The following is a 17,019-nucleotide window of genomic DNA, read 5'->3' as shown; positions in this document are numbered from 1 at the left end:
CCAATCTTTTACTTGAGGAATTATTTCCTGTCAATATTATATGAGAAATGCCTGTTGCTGTTATTTTAAGAAATCCTAAATACAATTCTCTCTATATGGAAGTTTTTTTTAATGATACACACTTCATCTTCTTCTTAAAAGGCTCAAAGGAATGGTGTTTTTGAGAAAAAACATTCAGTGTATCCTACCTCACATCCTTTTCTGGACACCGAGGTAATGTTGGAAAGGATTTTTTCGCCGGAGTCTCCCAGGATCTGAATAATCTTATTGGCTGAATTGTTTTCTCCAGCACTACTGGAGAGGTTCGCTGCACAGCTGACAGTCACGCGCTGGAAAGATGTGTGGCTGTGTAACCGCAGGAACCTCAGCTGCACGACTTCCACACCAGCGTAATCAAACTATCGGAGGCAAAAATAAATGCTCTGAGGAAATGGCTCACTAATACTAGACGCACTAAATGTCCCTCCATCGATCCAACAGGGCGTTACCTTGTTTCCACCGTGCTGCTGACTGGACCACTGGAGAGAAATGTTTGAGTTCTTCTTTTCTAGTTCCCGACGGAATTTAATCTAAGAGAATAGAACAATTTTTGTCGTATATTAAAATGATTCCAAAAGATGCCATTTTTATTACTGTGTGCTAATTCCATAAAATATATATCTGATGAAATATCTGTAACAATGGAAAAACATCTTTTAAGACAATCTCATTCGACCAGCATGTTTAACGGTATATTGTATAACTATATCTTCTTGAACATGATGAACTAGAAAGTGAGCCCCTCCTCTCAAGGCCATAAACCCGCTACTGTTGACCCTGGTAGGTGAAAATAAATGTACCTGAGACTGCATTGGGTCGATGCAAGTTGTCCCTCCTACTGTGAAGTTACAGAACACCTTCACACCATCGAAGGGACAGCCTTGGTTGGGGTCCATGTAAAAATAACCTGAAAGACAGTCGAATGAAGTGTCTAATTTGCGATCTTCAAAAGCAGATTCACATACGATCCTTTTCAGACCCTCACCATCATCCAGATGTGGGTGGATGAGTCCCAGCTCGTAGCAGGTGGTGGCCGGGTCCTCTTTGGTTCCCAGAGGCCGGCTGAGAGTTTCCTCGTCTACTTCGGACCATCTCCTGGACACCGACCTGGGCTGCTCAGAGGAATCCATCATTCAGTCTTTCTACCGGATATAAAAAAATAATCTAAGATACGTGAGAAGAGAAGCTCGTGCAAACCAGTTTCGATCTTGTACCGGGTCTGGTTTTGGGTCTCAGCATGTTGTCCTGAGCGGGTTTTGGCTCAGGCTTTGATCGCTGGCTTCGTTCAGGCCGGCTCTCACCAGATGGACCTGGTTCTCCCTGTTGAAGAGCATTGCACAGATCTCATGGCAAATGAGCAATGGTCATTTTCTTTTTACAATTAACTATATAAATCAGGTCAAACATTTCTTTTTTTCATTTGTTTACTTCTATTGCAGGGGGTAAAATGTCTTACTGGAGGTCCGCGCTCGCCCTTTACTCCCTTTGTTCCTCTCATGCCTTGGACACCTTTCACTCCCTGAAAAGGCCCAAACTCAGTCACAGGCGGCTGACCTTTTCAATTGAATAGAATTTTTAAAGCATGTGGCAAAAAGTCCAGAAGGTAAAAGTCATGTAAAGTCATCAACAAACCTTCTTTCCGAGCTGGCCCTGTAACAGAGACAGAGCAGAAACAGCCTCAATGAAACGTTTCAGTTATTATTTGAGTTGTAAAATGAGTTACTCAATGAACGTACAGTAGGTCCAAGGACGCCTTTTTTCCCGCGTGGACCACGAGGACCCGCGTCCCCCTATTAAAAATAATCAGTTGATTAATACATTTGCCACCTGCAAAAAACAACGTGGGAGAAAAATAAAAACTCAACTCACCTGTTTTCCTTTATGACCGCTTTGACCTTTCAGACTCCGCAAACCCGGATTCCCCTAAAATTAAAGTTGGGATTGTCTTAGAAGCAATTAAATTATTCTTGAATCTAAATCGTTTCCTATTTAAAATCGATTCAACCAACCTTTAGCCCAGGTGGCCCAATTGTTCCCGGCATTCCCATGTCACCTGGGAGACCCTGTAGATGAAGAGAAGGAGGACGGGAATGATTTTTTAAAACGTCTTCTCACACAATATTTAAACCATTCATGTGGTTGTAATTTAGAGAGATTTCTGAATGTTAGCGAAAACCTCATCCAGGTGAGGAGAGGCGGAGTTTCTGACTGTTACCTTGGGGCCGGTGACTGCCGAGTCGCCCTTCTCCCCCCTCAGTCCTGGAATACCCTGAATGACCACCGGCGACGACACAGACACAGGTATTTGGTGAGATGGATTCCGTCGAGTATTTTCAGTGATCTTATTATTATGTCGGACGCGCATGTTTACCCTCGGCCCCGTCGGTCCAGGCGGTCCGTGTTTTCCTTTTGGCCCAGCTTTACCCTGTATAATCGCAGCACAGTGAACTACATTAATAAAATGTGTACACATTTGAACCCAGTGGAGTATTATCCTAAATTAAAATGAACAATATAATATAGCACCTTGAACCCTGGTTCTCCATTGCTTCCCCTGATCCCAGGAGATCCAGGTTCTCCCTACAAAAAAAAAACACATGTTTTAAATGTATTTATCATCCTAAATCTGTAGGCCAAACTAGAACAGATACTTACGAGTAAGGTAGCATACCCCTGGTTTTATGCTACAGGTTTACACATTATTCATGTTTGTTTTAGATCTCACCATTTTGCCGGGCCTGCCAGCAGGTGCAGGAGGTCCTCGGAAACCCATATCACCCTTTGGGATGAGCAGGGGAGGGACTGGATTTAGTTCAAATTGTATACGACAAACTAAATTGTATAATGCAACATGTTCACTTACCGGATCTCCCTCATTTCCCTCAACCCCGAGTAAGCCGTCCAAACCACTCAAGCCCTGACACCGAAATCACAAGACCAGAAGCCAATTGTCAACGGATTGCTCACCGTGACCTTTTGTGCGTTGCGTGAAACTTTTTTCAGCAAGCTTTAATGGATTTTTTTAATACAATGATCTGTGAAAAGGAATACTTGCAGGTTTTCCAGGTCGTCCAGCAGGTCCTGGTCTACCAGGCAGGCCGCCATCTCCCTACAAAAGCCACTTCATTAGACAAGGTCAAAGCAATGCTCAAGATCATGGTGTTGACAAGTGAGGGGAAGTGTATTTTTTAGAAAGTATGAATAAAATGGCATGAATGAAAAATAAATATGTACATGTACATTTTTAAATTTCAGGTCGAAACAAAACTTACGCTTTTTCCAGGAGCTCCTTTGTTTCCCTTCCTTCCAGAATTGGCTCTTTTACCCTTTATGGAGACACAACAATCAATCATCATGAAGATTTGTCTCCATTTTGTATTTCATTTTGTTTTAATCTGAGATGAGCGATGGCTTCCTGTTACCTTTGGCCCGTGAATTCCTTTCAATCCCGGAGGCCCGGGAGGACCAGCGTGCCCACGTAGACCTTTTGCCCCCGGAATGCCAATGAACCCCATTTTTCCCACTCTCCCCTAAAAATACAGTCGCACACATCAGATTGTTCAGTAACATTGAAACCCATCCCTTCAGATTAAAATGTGCTTTCTTTCCTACCACTGATCCTGTCGTCCCGTGGTCTCCTTTTGCTCCCTTTTGACCTTGAATGCCCTGGGGATTACAGATGGAGATCATCTTTATGCACATTGGGTATGCTGACCGGATTTATGAGGCAATAAAGCAACACGTAATGACGTCCAACCGTGTCTCCTGCGATGCCTTGAAGGCCGAGCTTGCCCGTCTCACCGTGAATGCCCTGAGTTGCACAAATACACAGCGGAGACAGCATGGAATGTATTAAGTGAACACCCTTCGAGATGGGCGGATCACACTTGCTGCATTGAAGCATTTAGCTGCAGCACAAAGAACAATTGACTCACTGCACCTTCGATCCAGGGATTCCAGTTTTGCCCTCAATGCCTCTCGTGCCTGGCAATCCCTGACAAGACGTAAGAAGAAGTAAGAAGTAAGTAAGAAGTAAAGTTAAAGTTACGTTTATAAAACACATTTAAGAATGAATACAAAAACAAGACCAGGAAATACTGTTGTGTCATATTTGTTTTGCATGGCAACCAATCTATGAAGTGAAGCTAATTAGCATAATTTCATGTGCAAGACCACGCCTCTCGGTATTTCGCTAAATACAGATCAACCCACTCTTCTCGTTCTCGGTTGGCAACCAATCTATGAAAATCAGTTTTATGTATATAACCTTATTTACACCACCATGCATTGACTGAAGTGTCACTAAATGCAAGGAGAGACTGTCTCTGCTGTCATCTAGTGGTTAAATATTCATGGTGCATGCTTAGTTACAGATTTAGCTGGCCCAAGTACAAATAGGATGAAACTTTCAGCACATTAAAAGCGTTTGTTGTTCTGCCATGACAATTGTGGTAAGTGGTAAATATGTTGATGTCAATGACACATACTGGTGTTGATAACCCAATTTGTCCAGCGGGACCCAAACTGCCAGGGAGGCCCTGGAGTGAGAAAGTGTTAAACTTGTTAAACAGTGTTTTTTATTGTAACATAGAATAGAATATAGAGCTTATAAAGCATAGAGCATAATGAAATTATCCTGAATACAAGCGCAACGTTACGTTCATAAAAATGAATATTAATCGTCACTGTACAGAAATTTGGACATCAGATCAAAGTATCTGTTACTGACTGTGTGCCCCTGGGACCCCTTGGGGCCTTTGACCCCTTCGGCGCCGGTGTTGCCCCCTGGCCCAAACTGTCCAGGCATGCCTGATGAACCTCTGGTACCCGGCTCACCCTGTGAAAGCATCAAATGTGCGTCGTCATGCATTCATTTGACCCACAACACTACCCACGATCAGAATAACTGACCTTGAGGCCGGGAACTCCTTGTTTTCCCCTCTCCCCCGGTGAACCCTTGTATCCCTGTGAAAGACAAGAGGCGGAGCAGAGGGGACACGTTGTGCTGTTTTAATTCAAACTTTAAAAAATATTCAGTGGCTGCAGGGCCGCCGTTTGGATTTAGAAGAAACGAGACAAGATACAAAGTACTGTGATGGTATTCTGCTGAAATGCAGTCCTATCAACCTGTTTCCCTGGCGGCCCCTTTGCTCCCTGTGCCCCTCGGATGCCTCTGTCGCCTTCGGCTCCCTTTGGCCCTTTCTGTCCAGGAGTCCCAGTGCTTCCCTTTGCACCCTGAAATGTAAATGAATACATTTACGTTCTATTCTGTATGCAGGGTGTGTGTAGCCAAAGCACAGGCGGTGTGGGGCTGGGGATACTGCAGCAGCTGGATTGCAGATTACTACATAGGTTTTTGCTGGCATTTAAACGCACTTTTGAAGTCACTGAGAATGTCCACAACATTGTTGCAGTAGACAAATTTCAGTGTTTTTAATTGCTGCAATCGGGACTCGCTGTGTTGAAATCCAAAGAGAAACAAGCCTGCACAATAACATGCTCCTCCAAAAGAGGTTATTAAATAAAGTCAAGTATCGGGCATATTTGGTGGCAAAAATCAGGCTCAAATGAGGAATATATGTAAAATGTTATGCCGCATTTAAAAAATATTCTTTTTTCGGCTTTTGGTTCGTAATGACCATTGAGAATTTGTTGTAAAATAAATACTCACAGATAGGCCTTTTCGTCCAGATGGCCCCTCTGGTCCCTTTAGACCAATTGGACCCTAAACACAAATCACCTGGGTTACTCGTACACACGATCAAGCATAACATCAGGCTCCGTCAAAAGTCCTGTGTTACTTAAAATATCAGACGTTTTAGTGTCTTCGCATTCAGAAAAAAAAGTAAATAAATGAGAAAGGATATCAGCACAGTCTAATCAATCTACCTCCTCACCATCGAGACCAGCAACTCCCGCCGTCCCCAAAGCTCCTCTGGATCCCTGAGAAGGCGACGGAAACATCCCATTGATGATGAATCAATGAATTGAAACGCTTGCACAGTCCGCTCTCTCTCACTATGCTACTCCTGTATAGCGCGTTACTGAAGCACCTTCCGTGCAGCTCGGTGAAATAAATAGCTTTACCTTATCTCCTTTGACACCAGCGGATCCAGTTGGTCCCCGAGATCCGTCTTTACCCTAAATTTAGAGAAAGTAAAGAAAATTGCACAAAAAAGTCAAAATCTGTTTCAAATTTCATCGTCAGGGTTATGGCTGACATTTTGACTCAAACTAAAATGTAACAAAAGCGAGCCTGGACCAGGGCTGTACACGCTACCTTTACTTGCAATGTTGGTCAACAAGACAGGCAGAGAGAGATGAGCTAGTTTTCATTTCTCTCCAGGGCACAAAAAGCACAAAAGCATTAAAAAAAGAACTCACTGGGTAACCTGTAACTCCAAGCGGGCCGACTGGACCTTCTGGCCCCTGGTCACCTGAAAGGCCACGGGACCCGGGATCGCCCCATGGTCCAATATTACCCTGAATACCCTGGGGAAAAAAAGGTCAACTCAGGTTTTATTTAGGAACAATAATTGACTTATGTAAGCTTAGTGTTATAAGGTGAAGGACTGAATGGATGGATATAAGGATGGATTGATGGATGTTTAGATGCATAGATGGATGTATAGATGCATGAATGGATACATGAAAGGATGGATGGATGGTTATAGAGATGGATGGATGGATAGATACATGCATGGATAGATTAATGGATGGATGGATGGATGGATGGATAGATGGTTATAGAGATGGATGGATGGTTATACAGATGATGGATGAATGTATAGATGAATGGATGGATAGTTAAAGAGCTGAGTGGATGGATATAAGGATGGGTGGATAGATAGATGGTTATAGAGATGGATGGATGTATAGATGGTTAGAGATGGATGGATAGATGTATAGATGTAATAGAGATGGATGGATGGATGTATAGATGGATGGATGGATGGTTATAGAGATGGATGGATGGATGTATAGATAGATGTATAGATGGATGGATGGTTATAGAGATGGATGGATGGATGGTTATAGAGATGGATGGATGGATGTATAGATAGGTGTATAGATGGATGGATGGTTATAGAGATGGATGGATGGATGTATAGATAGATGTATAGATGGATGGATGGATGGATGGATAGATGTTATAGAGATGGATGGATAGATGTTTAGATGGATGGATGGTTATAGAGATGGATGGATGGATGGATGGATAGATGTTATAGAGATGGATGGATAGATGTATAGATGGATGGTTATAGAGATGGATGGATGGATGGTTATGGAGATGGATGGATTAATGAATAGACGGTTAGATGGATGGATGGATGATTGTATAGAAATCCTCTTACAGGAGATCCCCTGTATCCCCTTGGTCCAGGCATGCCCATCTCACCCTGAGCACAAACAAACATATTGACATAAACACGTATTAGTAATTAATAGATTTAGTGGCACTATTAGCCTATAAACTGCATCAGTGAAACCAATAAACAGTAAAAAGTATATCACTTACTTGGCGGCCTTGTTTTCCTTTTGGTCCCATCTCACCTCTCTTGCCCTTCACAACAAATATAACAAGATGGACGTGCCATTAAATGTATACCATGATCGAGTTAATAAGGGAACACATTTGTCCCATGTGACGGATGGATGCAGTTTGTATTACTGACAGACGTGTGCTTTGATTAAAATGCCTTGACAAACAAAAAGATTCTATCTTACAAATACCTCTAGGCCTTCACTTCCAGGAAAACCTCTGGATCCTTCTTTACCTTTAACCCCCTGAAGAAGAGATGCCATTAATCTCAACACCATCATAGTAGATGCATTCCAAATATTGTATTATGGCGCTTTGAGGTATTTGGATCCCAGATAGGGATTTCAAATAGATCACACTCTATCGTGTTTTAACTCACTCTCGCTCCTGGCTTTCCTGGTGTTCCCTTCATCCCTCTGCTGCCAGCTTCTCCCTGTTGATTCACACAAACACCTACATGAATCAACATATGGTATAAGCACCACATACTCATTTGAATTAAAAGGCCCAACCTACAGAGATGTTGCATGGATACGTAAAAACACGTTCAAAATCCAAAAGTAGCTGTTGACTCATTTCTGTCACACCCAAATGAGATCCACCTTTCTTTCATTAAATTGGAGATGAAAAAAAGGAAAATAAAGGTGATTACAACTCACACTCTTCCCCACAGGTCCTTGGAGGCCAAGAGCTCCTGTCTTCCCCTGCAATCCCTTTTAAAAAATATTTAGGAGATCAGCTATCTATTGACTGCCAGTAAAGTGAGCGAGTCAACTTCTTACGTGTTAATTATAGAACGTAAACTCACCTTCAGTCCTCTAGGTCCAGTGTCCCCTTTCATTCCACTGTAACCAATTTGTCCCTAACAGAAATATGACATTAGGTTATCACATATGTGTATGTATGGACAGGACAGGAGTCGCTAGCAGTATTTAGCCCCCTAAGTGCATGCTATGTTTAGAATATTTTCCCCATCAGTTTGCTATCCCAGATCAAGGGAGTTGCTGGTTTCTTTTCTTCCAATGAGGTCTGGTTGCTTTGATGAGAGCATTTATGGATAGAAAAGCTTCAGTACACGTTTTACCCACTCGCCCTCATACAAGGTACAAGGGAGGCAAACCTCATTCAACCGCATTTCAAAACCTCCAAACTCTCCATTTAAAAGACCCACTGAACAGTCATTTATTAAATCTTTTGTATAAAAAATGACCCAGCTGCAGCTGGCTGTGTGGGCTTCCTAATTTTCTAATTGGTTGCTTTGAAAAACATCTTTCTGGGGGGCAAAGTGGCATTGACATGATAATAGTTTATGGAGGTGATATGTGATTAAACAAAATAAAAATTAACATATTGTTGGTTGGTCTTACCAGAGCTCCAGGAGGACCATCCTGTCCTCTGTTACCTAAACCACCTTGAAATCCCTAAAATTAGACAAAATAAAATGTATTTTTCGGGAATGAAACATAGGATTCATGATGTTATAATATTGCCTTTATCTGTACTGGAGTGAAACATTACAAAACCAATACTACATCTAATATCATCCTCCAAGTATTTACATTTTAAACAAGATGTAACATTATTTTGCATTATTTATATCATTCTGATTACCTTCAGGCCTTTGGCTCCAGCAACTCCAGGAAGTCCAAGCAAGCCCTTCACAAAAGGTTTACATGAATCAAACACACTCTTTAACATCGACAACAACAGTAATTTAAGAGATACGACCCTGAATTGCAGGAACTCTCTTTTTGGATGGACAGATAAGACTTTTGAATAGACCATAAGCCATAAGACCATAAGCAGCTTTAAATTATGATAGTAATCACGCCACGTTATGTCGCTATGTTACTATGTCAAAACTGTCAATGAAACACATCCAATCGCAAGTATGAAGTAAAAACTACAGTGAATGTGTGTTTGGGCTGTGAGGACAGAATAAAAAGTGTTGCCAGGTAGGAACCTTTATACCAGGTTCTCCTTCACGTCCTCCCTCTCCAGGTTGTCCCATCTCTCCCTGGAAGCAGAAAACAAACACGTTCAGTAGTGTGAACGGCACAATGTGCACCATCTTGAGTAAACTTCATCTCCACTCAATCCTACTCACAATTGGACCTGGCAATCCAGAAAACCCTGCTCGACCTTCTCGACCCTTTGACCAAAGAAATGATCATAAATAGTTAGGATGTACACATCAGGAAATAAGGATATTAGGATTTCCCCACTCATTCCAAATGAATTCATAAATCCAGTGTTTATCTCGGTCCAACCTTGTCGCCCCGAGGTCCAGGAACTCCTTGAATGTCATTTGCCCCACGATCCCCCTTGAAAAAAAGATACCTGTATGTGAACGTATCCGACCACACATGGAAGAAAACACTTAAAAAAAAAAAAAACTCCACTTCCACTTTCTCAAAACCCACCTTTGGTCCATCTTTTCCCTGCTTCCCTTGCTCCCCCATGATGCCGTCAAAGCCCTGCAACCATGAAGGCAAAATAGTATCTACATAGTATCGTTAGTGATCGTGTCCTCACTCATGACCTTTGTTTCACTCACACTGGGTCCAGGGAGTCCCGGTGGCCCTGCTGGTCCCCCAAGTCCCTCCAATCCCAAAGGGCCTCGACGCCCCTTGGGCCCTTGTTTTCCTTGTTTTCCTGGATGTCCCTGTGCACAAAGACATTAAACTGAGGTACTGATCCGCCAGTAAAAGGATCAACAATCAACAGGATCTTACCAGGTCTCCCATGAACCCTGGATTACCCTTGTCACCTCGCCTGGCTTTCGTCCCCTGGGAGACAAAAGCGCACACACACACACACACACACACACAGACAGAGGACACCTGCACTTTTAGCACAGCCACTAGGACCCCAAATGGCCGTTTGAGTATAACTTGATGAGATTAAGGTCATTAAATTTTGCCATACGTTATAATTGAGGTAAGATTGCTTTAAGTAATCTTACGGGATCCCCTGAGGGTCCAGGCTTTCCTGGATTCCCATTGGCTCCCTGAAATCAGAAAGAAGAAAACAACATGACATCCCTTACAGCCCATCTGAGTTCTTATCTTATTCTAAAGGAATTCCCTGTCGTCTCACCGTGAGTCCAGGTGGTCCTGGTTCCCCTATGTCCCCTTCATCTCCTGGATTGCCCTGTTGACGCAACAAAGGAACTTTAAAACGATGCCGGCCATCCATTGCGGAATCGTTGTTTTTCCCTGAAGTGTACTCACAGGGTCTCCTTTAGGCCCTGGAGGTCCATCTGGTCCTGGATTTCCCTGTGAGAAAAAGAAATTCACGATATAACGTTTTATTCACGTTGGATCAAAGTGAAGCATTTTTTAGGTCACATTAAAAGTCCTCTTTGTAAAGGACGAACTTATTTTCTCATGTACGACTTTAACATTTTGTCTCGTGGAAAAGGTATTTTGTCTGATGCCTTTTCCGGTTGAAATGCATCAAAGGTTGTACCTGTGGGCCACGGACACCTGGAGAGGAGACTGCTCCATCAGGACCATGCTCGCCCTGATGGAGCAACACACGCACAATATATGTACAGGTTAGACTTTTATTTAAGTAAATGCTACTAGCTTTTCATTATTTCACCTCTGCGAGAAAGAGCACATCTGTAAGTGTCTTTTCACCTGTGGTCCAGCTGCTCCTCTTGGGCCCAGTTCACCTTGATGACCCTGGTGGTGTTAAATATTGTTACAATGTATGTTTATTGGTAAAATTGGATTATAACCTCATCAACTGGCCTTCTTACCGGAGGTCCGTTAACTCCAAGGACACCTTTTAATCCCCTGGGACCCCTTTTCCCCTGAGCAGAGGCCATATAATAAATGCACATCATATATCATTATTTAATGCACCATCTTTGTTTTATTAGTTTAATGAAGACATTGCAGTAGAATGTTGTGTTAGTAAAACTTACAGGTGGACCTGGTGGTCCACCAAAGCCTTCAGATCCAACCTCTCCCTGAAAAAGAATCATCAGTCACATTGGCAACAGGGCTCGAGTCTGATGATCAAGATAGAGTATATTTATGTATTTAATGTGATTTATATATCTGTGTTATACTGACTGTAAATCCTGGTAATCCTATAAAACCAGGAGGACCCCTTGCTCCCGGCAGTCCCTGTAAACAAAGGACAGTTCAGATTTTGCAATGCAGAAATTCTCAACAAAAAGTACTGTTCAAAATGCACTTCATAACAACTCTATAACCACCGGTAATCGAAATGGGCTTTAATTAAATAGTAAACCAATACTCTTACTATGTAGCCAGGGACACCAATGATGCCTCTGAATCCATTTTTTCCCTGTTAACAACAGACAGAACCATCAGAAATCATCAGAAACACACCAGCGCTCTCAAAATGTGTGTGTGTGTGTGTGTGTGTGTGTGTGTCTGTAGTGGAATTTGACCTTTTCCCCCTTTCGTCCTCTGGGTCCCTGCAGTCCAGCCTCCCCTTGATAACCCTAAAGATGGAGAAATGACAACTTCACAAAACAATACCACACCTCTGTAAAAAACACTTTTACATTTTGTGAGCAAAGTGAGCCATTATACTGGTGTGAGGCTAAATGCAACAATGCTGAGATAGTTATATTATATATGGGCGGTCACAATTTTAGGTCCCCAAAACATTAAAAGTCCAGGCCACTCTTACCCACTCACCCAGCTCCCCTTTGCAGCCCTTCTCTCCTCTGTAGCCTTGGGGACCCTTCGGGGGGCGAACAGAGGGAATGTGAAGGCATTTTATGTATGGTAATAACCATCAAAACACATATATTTCAAATGTTTCTTAGATTTACCTGTTCTCCAGGTAAGCCTGGAGGGCCCGGATCAGCGTCCTGTCCTGGGAGGCCATCTGCCCCGGGTCGGCCCTCAGGGCCCGGCATACCCTGCGGTCCGGGGTTGCCCTAAAGTACACAAACGCAACATGTCATGCAACCTGCTTGGTCTCACGAGAACTACTGTTGTGGAAGAACAGATATAATATGATGTCTTATTTGTGATACAAATCAGTGATGAGGTAGTTCATTGAATGGTATTGCATCATATTGTATCGTTGTTATTGAATTTAGTGTTACGTTGCAGTGGAAATGGATGTGTACAAGTCAAGTCAATGCATTATCAATCAAAGCCATCTAGCTATGAGTTCAATGTTCTCAAGGACTGTACACAGACTACTACAGTATGTGAAGCTCAGCAGTGTCTTTCTAAATAGCGGACACTTGAACATACGCTATGTAGATACAACACTCCTCGTTAACGATGATGATCATCACTGTGGACACTAATGAGATGGAAATAGAGTAGAGGTACCTACGATTTTCCCTTGAACTCCTTTATGTCCTTGTTTCCCAGTATTTCCGGGTGGCCCCTGCAAAAACAATAGGAGGGCTTTAAAGATCTCTCAATGTTTGGTATTTTCATGGTGTCATCAAAAATAAACCTGGACTGCCTTGGCTTTTTTCAAGTGGTCAATACTACTTTTATCTACTTACAAATGGACCGTCATCTCCAAGGGGTCCAGGTGGCCCCGGAGGCCCCCGACGTTTCTGAAGATAAGATGCGATGTCACAACATATCCTCATGGAATACCAGTACATGTGGATTTCATTGTAAATTAGATTTAATTTACGATGAAAATAAAATAACACTTATATATAAATCTGGCATCGGAAAAATACACATTTTAAGTTCTTTGAATTTAAACACCCACCGGCCATGAAGAAATCAACTTTTTATAGATCTTCTTTTTCTGCGATGAAGACATGACACTTTTTATAATTTACAACTTTCATTGAATGCATCAAACTTCTAAACAATAGCGCCAACATAACATATGTCATTATGAGCCACAACAACATGAACTGTTCTTGGAAATTAATTCACCAGATTGAAATTGAAACACGTTGGTACCTTGAAAGCCTCCCACTCTTCCTCAGAGGTTTTAAATACAACAATAGCAGGTATCCCTGGAGGACCAATGGGACCTCGATAGCCTGTGTGCCCGGTCCGGCCCATAACGCCTGGATAACCCTGAGGGGACGGAAACCATGTCTCTAAGACGGGTCAAACCCAGAATGAGTCTAAACAACCGTCTACATTTCAATTTACAATTCAAGGCTCCATTTTTTGACCACTAGGGTGTAGGAGAATCCACAAACAGCTGACAAAAATGTTGAGAGATTTTGTGAGAGTTACAGGTTGAAGTTATTGTATACGCCAAAGGTGTGTGCAGGTGTTGTAGCTGACTATATAAAAGGATATATTTCAAAATTCAAATTGTAATCATTGTTTTTTTTTACAAATTCTTTGAGGCACAAAGAGAAATACTCCTGGTTTTCAAGTCACTTAACAGGGTGCAGCATTGTGCAGTATGTACGGTTAGTTGATTCAGGGTTTCATTTGCATATCCTACTTTGTCTCCTTTAGGGCCCGGTGGTCCTGAAAGTCCGGGTGGACCCTGCGACCCCTGATGAAAGAGCGAGGAAGAACAGTCAGATCTGGACAAGCATTGCTGGCAAAAAATAATGAAACACATTATGACTAGAAGCTGTATGTGTGCTTATTCCTTAGAAAGGGAACAGTCAAACCAGAGTGCAAGACATCATGTCCGAATTCTGACTCATCAGATGTTGCTTTTTTTCTCATGGTACAAAAACACTGTATACAGTCGTCAGTCGAGAATTTCAGAATGGTCACTGTACTACAGTTTCCTGCATCCACCAGACAGAAACACACAGAAACACACACACTTGCATGTCTTTATAGGTGCTAGAACTGACACGGATATATGTTACCATCTCAGACATCCAATTAGCTCCTCGCAAACTCAATTTCATCCAAGGTCATGACACAAAATGAGAAAAAGAATATCACACAAATGTGATTAAAGTGTGGTTTGCTTATGCATTATTAACTCAGGGTCACTGTGAATGCCTCTAGCATTTAAAGTGAACCAAGAACAATAACGACAAAAATGACTTCAAATGTGAAATGCAGCTTTCATTGTTGGTAATGAACATTTACACAGATACCCCAAAATGTAAACAATGATTTACCCGTTGACTTTGTATCCCAGGTGTTAATCCCGCCCCCTGACGTCTGTCCGTGTATCCAGGCGGCTGATTGGCTGCTTTGACAGTCCGCTGTGGGGATTCGGTCTCTGATTTGTTTAAAGAGCCTTCAGCGCCGGACTGGGACATCCGATCAGGAGTGGACTGATCGTAAGCCTCGGAAAAGGCGGTGTCGTTATCATGGCGTTCTGTTTCCGTCTCCGCACGTCCTTCCGGGTCGTCCTCCTCCACCTCTGAATATACTTCGTCTGTCTCTGTCCCACTCACCTGCTCTTCACCTGGAAGCTCTTGTGATGCCATTTCTGCACTAGGTGAAACAGTTTGCAACCTGTCGTCCTCTTTTTCTTTCATCGCGCCGGCCGACGCGTTGCCCATCTCCCCCTCCGAGGTCCGGCTACTCGGTGCTTCTCCGCTTTGGACTGTGGGCGTTAACACAGTCAGGTTTGATGCTGGCTCTTTCTGAGGCGCTGTAAAGTTCTCACTTAGATCTTCTTCTGTATGTCTTAAGAGTTCGGCAGCTGGATCTACTGAAACTGGAGGCGATGCCTCCTGTCTCCCCTCCCCTGCGGATGATGAAGGGTACACGGTGGAAGTGACAGCCCCAGATTCTGTGATGGGGCCCGGGACATGAGTGGATCTAGTAGCAAACTGTGGCCCATCGGGGAAATGGATCTCTGGTCTTGCTGTACCTGCAACTTCAGACGAGACACCTGTTGCCTCAGGGTTCTCTGGTTGAACGTTAAGGCTGGAAACGGCTGTGTCGATCACTTGATGAGCAGTAGGAAGTGTGCGGGCTGGAGGAGCCTTGGCCGTGATGCTTCCTTCAGTGCTCGAAGGCGCCTCCATTGCTCCTAACACGTCAAGGCGAGCATCAGGAGGCTGCTCAGTTCCACTTAGAGACGCAGTCTGCTGTTCAACATCTGCACCTGGATTCAGCTCCTTACTCACAGCCGTCGGTTCATCCTTCTCTCCATCGATTGAGTTTATAACCTCAGTGTCTGTGTCCGGCTGGGTTTCCGCTACAGCGTCGGTGAGCACAACCTGGAGATCGGGACGTGTCCTCAGGGGGGAGGTGCTGCTTACTGTCCCCTCAGTGGGACCAGCCCGTAGAGTCGTGTCTTTGGTTGCTGCGGGTGACACTCGGGTCTCAGGCCCAATGGTCACCTCGTCCATAGCAGCAATCTCCTGGGTGAAAGGGGAGACATTAGGGAAAATATTACCCACCATGCAAAGCAGCAGAGATGGGAAAGCAGGGCATCTTGTAAAGAAGATGATTAACCACGTCTTTTCAGCCCTATTGATTAATCCATTCTAGGACTTTATTAAATGAATAACAGCTAAGTAATAACTACAATGCAAACAAACAAACAGCACAAACAAATAAAGACAATTCAGAAACGGAAAGACTCAAAAAAAATAAAACACAAAAATCAAATTGTTTTGCTGTTAAACGTCTGAGTGGCTTCCAGCGACAGGAAGGGCTGGTGGATAAGTTCTGAACTAATGAATTACTATACAGTCCCACTATCTTGTCATCAATGAATAAAACATGTGGGTGTGTTCAAACTAGGCTTCATTGCTAAATCCCTGAACTGCCTGTTAAGTTTATTTGCTTATAGTTTAGTGAGCTCAGATAATTCCCAGCAAAGCGCCACCTAACATTGACCTGTCCGGTCACGGGTTGCACAAAACTGTCTAGTGTACTGGCAGTACAACTATATTGTGAATTGTAATAAATTGTAACTCCATGCATCACTGCTTTTGAGTTTTTGAGGTTCAATTGATCTTTCTTCAATTTCCCACAGCGACAAAGACATGGAAATTCTCCACACCGTATTTTACAAGATTTACTCGTTGATGTGAAATCTTCTCCTGCCTTTCATCCTCTCACATGCACACGTAAGAAGTTCCCAAACCTGACTCAGAAATATGCGAGCTGATATGCAGCGTGTCCCTTCTTAGCAAACTAGTAGAGAAACTCAATCGCAGTGCCAACATTTACATGAAAACTAATTAAATCTCAGTAAATGCCACAGAGAAGAAATCCTGAAGATAAGAGTCGTTTATGATTTCAAAGCCAGCGAGAAGATGTGTTAAATCTTTTTACACGGCGCTTCGAGAAGGCACAAGAAAAATGTGAATAGAAGATAACAATTCCAATAAATCTTAATCCCTTTGAACACAAAAAAACAAATCTTTAAGTTTAGCAGTTTTAAACTTTTAAACAGACAGTAAGGATACAGACTTACGCCGCTCAGCAGCAGTAGCAGCATCACAGCACTCCGCATGGCTCCTGACTGACGTCCCTCCTGGACTCCTCCGACGGCAGCTGCTCCACACA

At 43.0% G+C, this 17,019-nt stretch overlaps 1 protein-coding gene across 1 annotated transcript; it reads right to left on the bottom strand.

Moving 5' to 3' along the window:
• Positions 1 to 2,431: 2,431 nt before the first annotated feature.
• On the bottom strand, positions 2,432 to 13,370 carry si:dkey-21p1.3 (collagen alpha-1(I) chain). Its single transcript, XM_062563641.1, has 47 exons — positions 13,319 to 13,370; positions 13,101 to 13,154; positions 12,923 to 12,976; positions 12,405 to 12,512; positions 12,268 to 12,313; positions 12,015 to 12,068; positions 11,864 to 11,908; positions 11,671 to 11,724; positions 11,520 to 11,564; positions 11,352 to 11,405; positions 11,230 to 11,274; positions 11,057 to 11,110; positions 10,819 to 10,863; positions 10,685 to 10,738; positions 10,551 to 10,595; positions 10,321 to 10,374; positions 10,143 to 10,250; positions 10,009 to 10,062; positions 9,856 to 9,909; positions 9,693 to 9,737; positions 9,549 to 9,602; positions 9,197 to 9,241; positions 8,953 to 9,006; positions 8,394 to 8,447; positions 8,245 to 8,298; positions 7,965 to 8,018; positions 7,777 to 7,830; positions 7,562 to 7,606; positions 7,398 to 7,442; positions 6,424 to 6,531; positions 6,127 to 6,180; positions 5,929 to 5,982; positions 5,711 to 5,764; positions 5,167 to 5,274; positions 4,951 to 5,004; positions 4,769 to 4,876; positions 4,527 to 4,577; positions 3,980 to 4,033; positions 3,797 to 3,850; positions 3,652 to 3,705; positions 3,462 to 3,569; positions 3,312 to 3,365; positions 3,091 to 3,148; positions 2,903 to 2,956; positions 2,765 to 2,818; positions 2,566 to 2,619; positions 2,432 to 2,464 (listed from the first exon to the last, which is right to left on the bottom strand). The coding sequence occupies exons 2-44, from the start codon at positions 13,112 to 13,114 to the stop codon at positions 2,922 to 2,924; spliced, it is 2,499 nt and encodes an 832-aa protein (XP_062419625.1). The 5' UTR covers positions 13,115 to 13,154; positions 13,319 to 13,370; the 3' UTR covers positions 2,432 to 2,464; positions 2,566 to 2,619; positions 2,765 to 2,818; positions 2,903 to 2,921.
• Positions 13,371 to 17,019: the final 3,649 nt, after the last annotated feature.

This window comes from Pungitius pungitius, chromosome 7 (assembly GCF_949316345.1).
Source record: "Pungitius pungitius chromosome 7, fPunPun2.1, whole genome shotgun sequence".
In the NCBI taxonomy this organism is placed as follows: Eukaryota; Metazoa; Chordata; class Actinopteri; order Perciformes; family Gasterosteidae; genus Pungitius; species Pungitius pungitius.
The sequence above is the reverse complement of the archived record's forward strand: the minus strand, read 5'-3'. Positions and strand labels throughout refer to the sequence as shown.

What these genes read in the sequence shown, in the direction of transcription:
- si:dkey-21p1.3 (XM_062563641.1), bottom strand. An exon ending in GGGGATACAGGGGATCTCCT is followed by an intron (nt 6,532 to 7,397) that starts GTAAGAGGATTT and finishes TTTTTTCCCCAG; the next exon opens with GGTATTCAGGGTAATATTGG. An exon ending in AGGGGCCGCCAGGGAAACAG is followed by an intron (nt 5,005 to 5,166) that starts GTTGATAGGACT and finishes TGTCTTTCACAG; the next exon opens with GGATACAAGGGTTCACCGGG.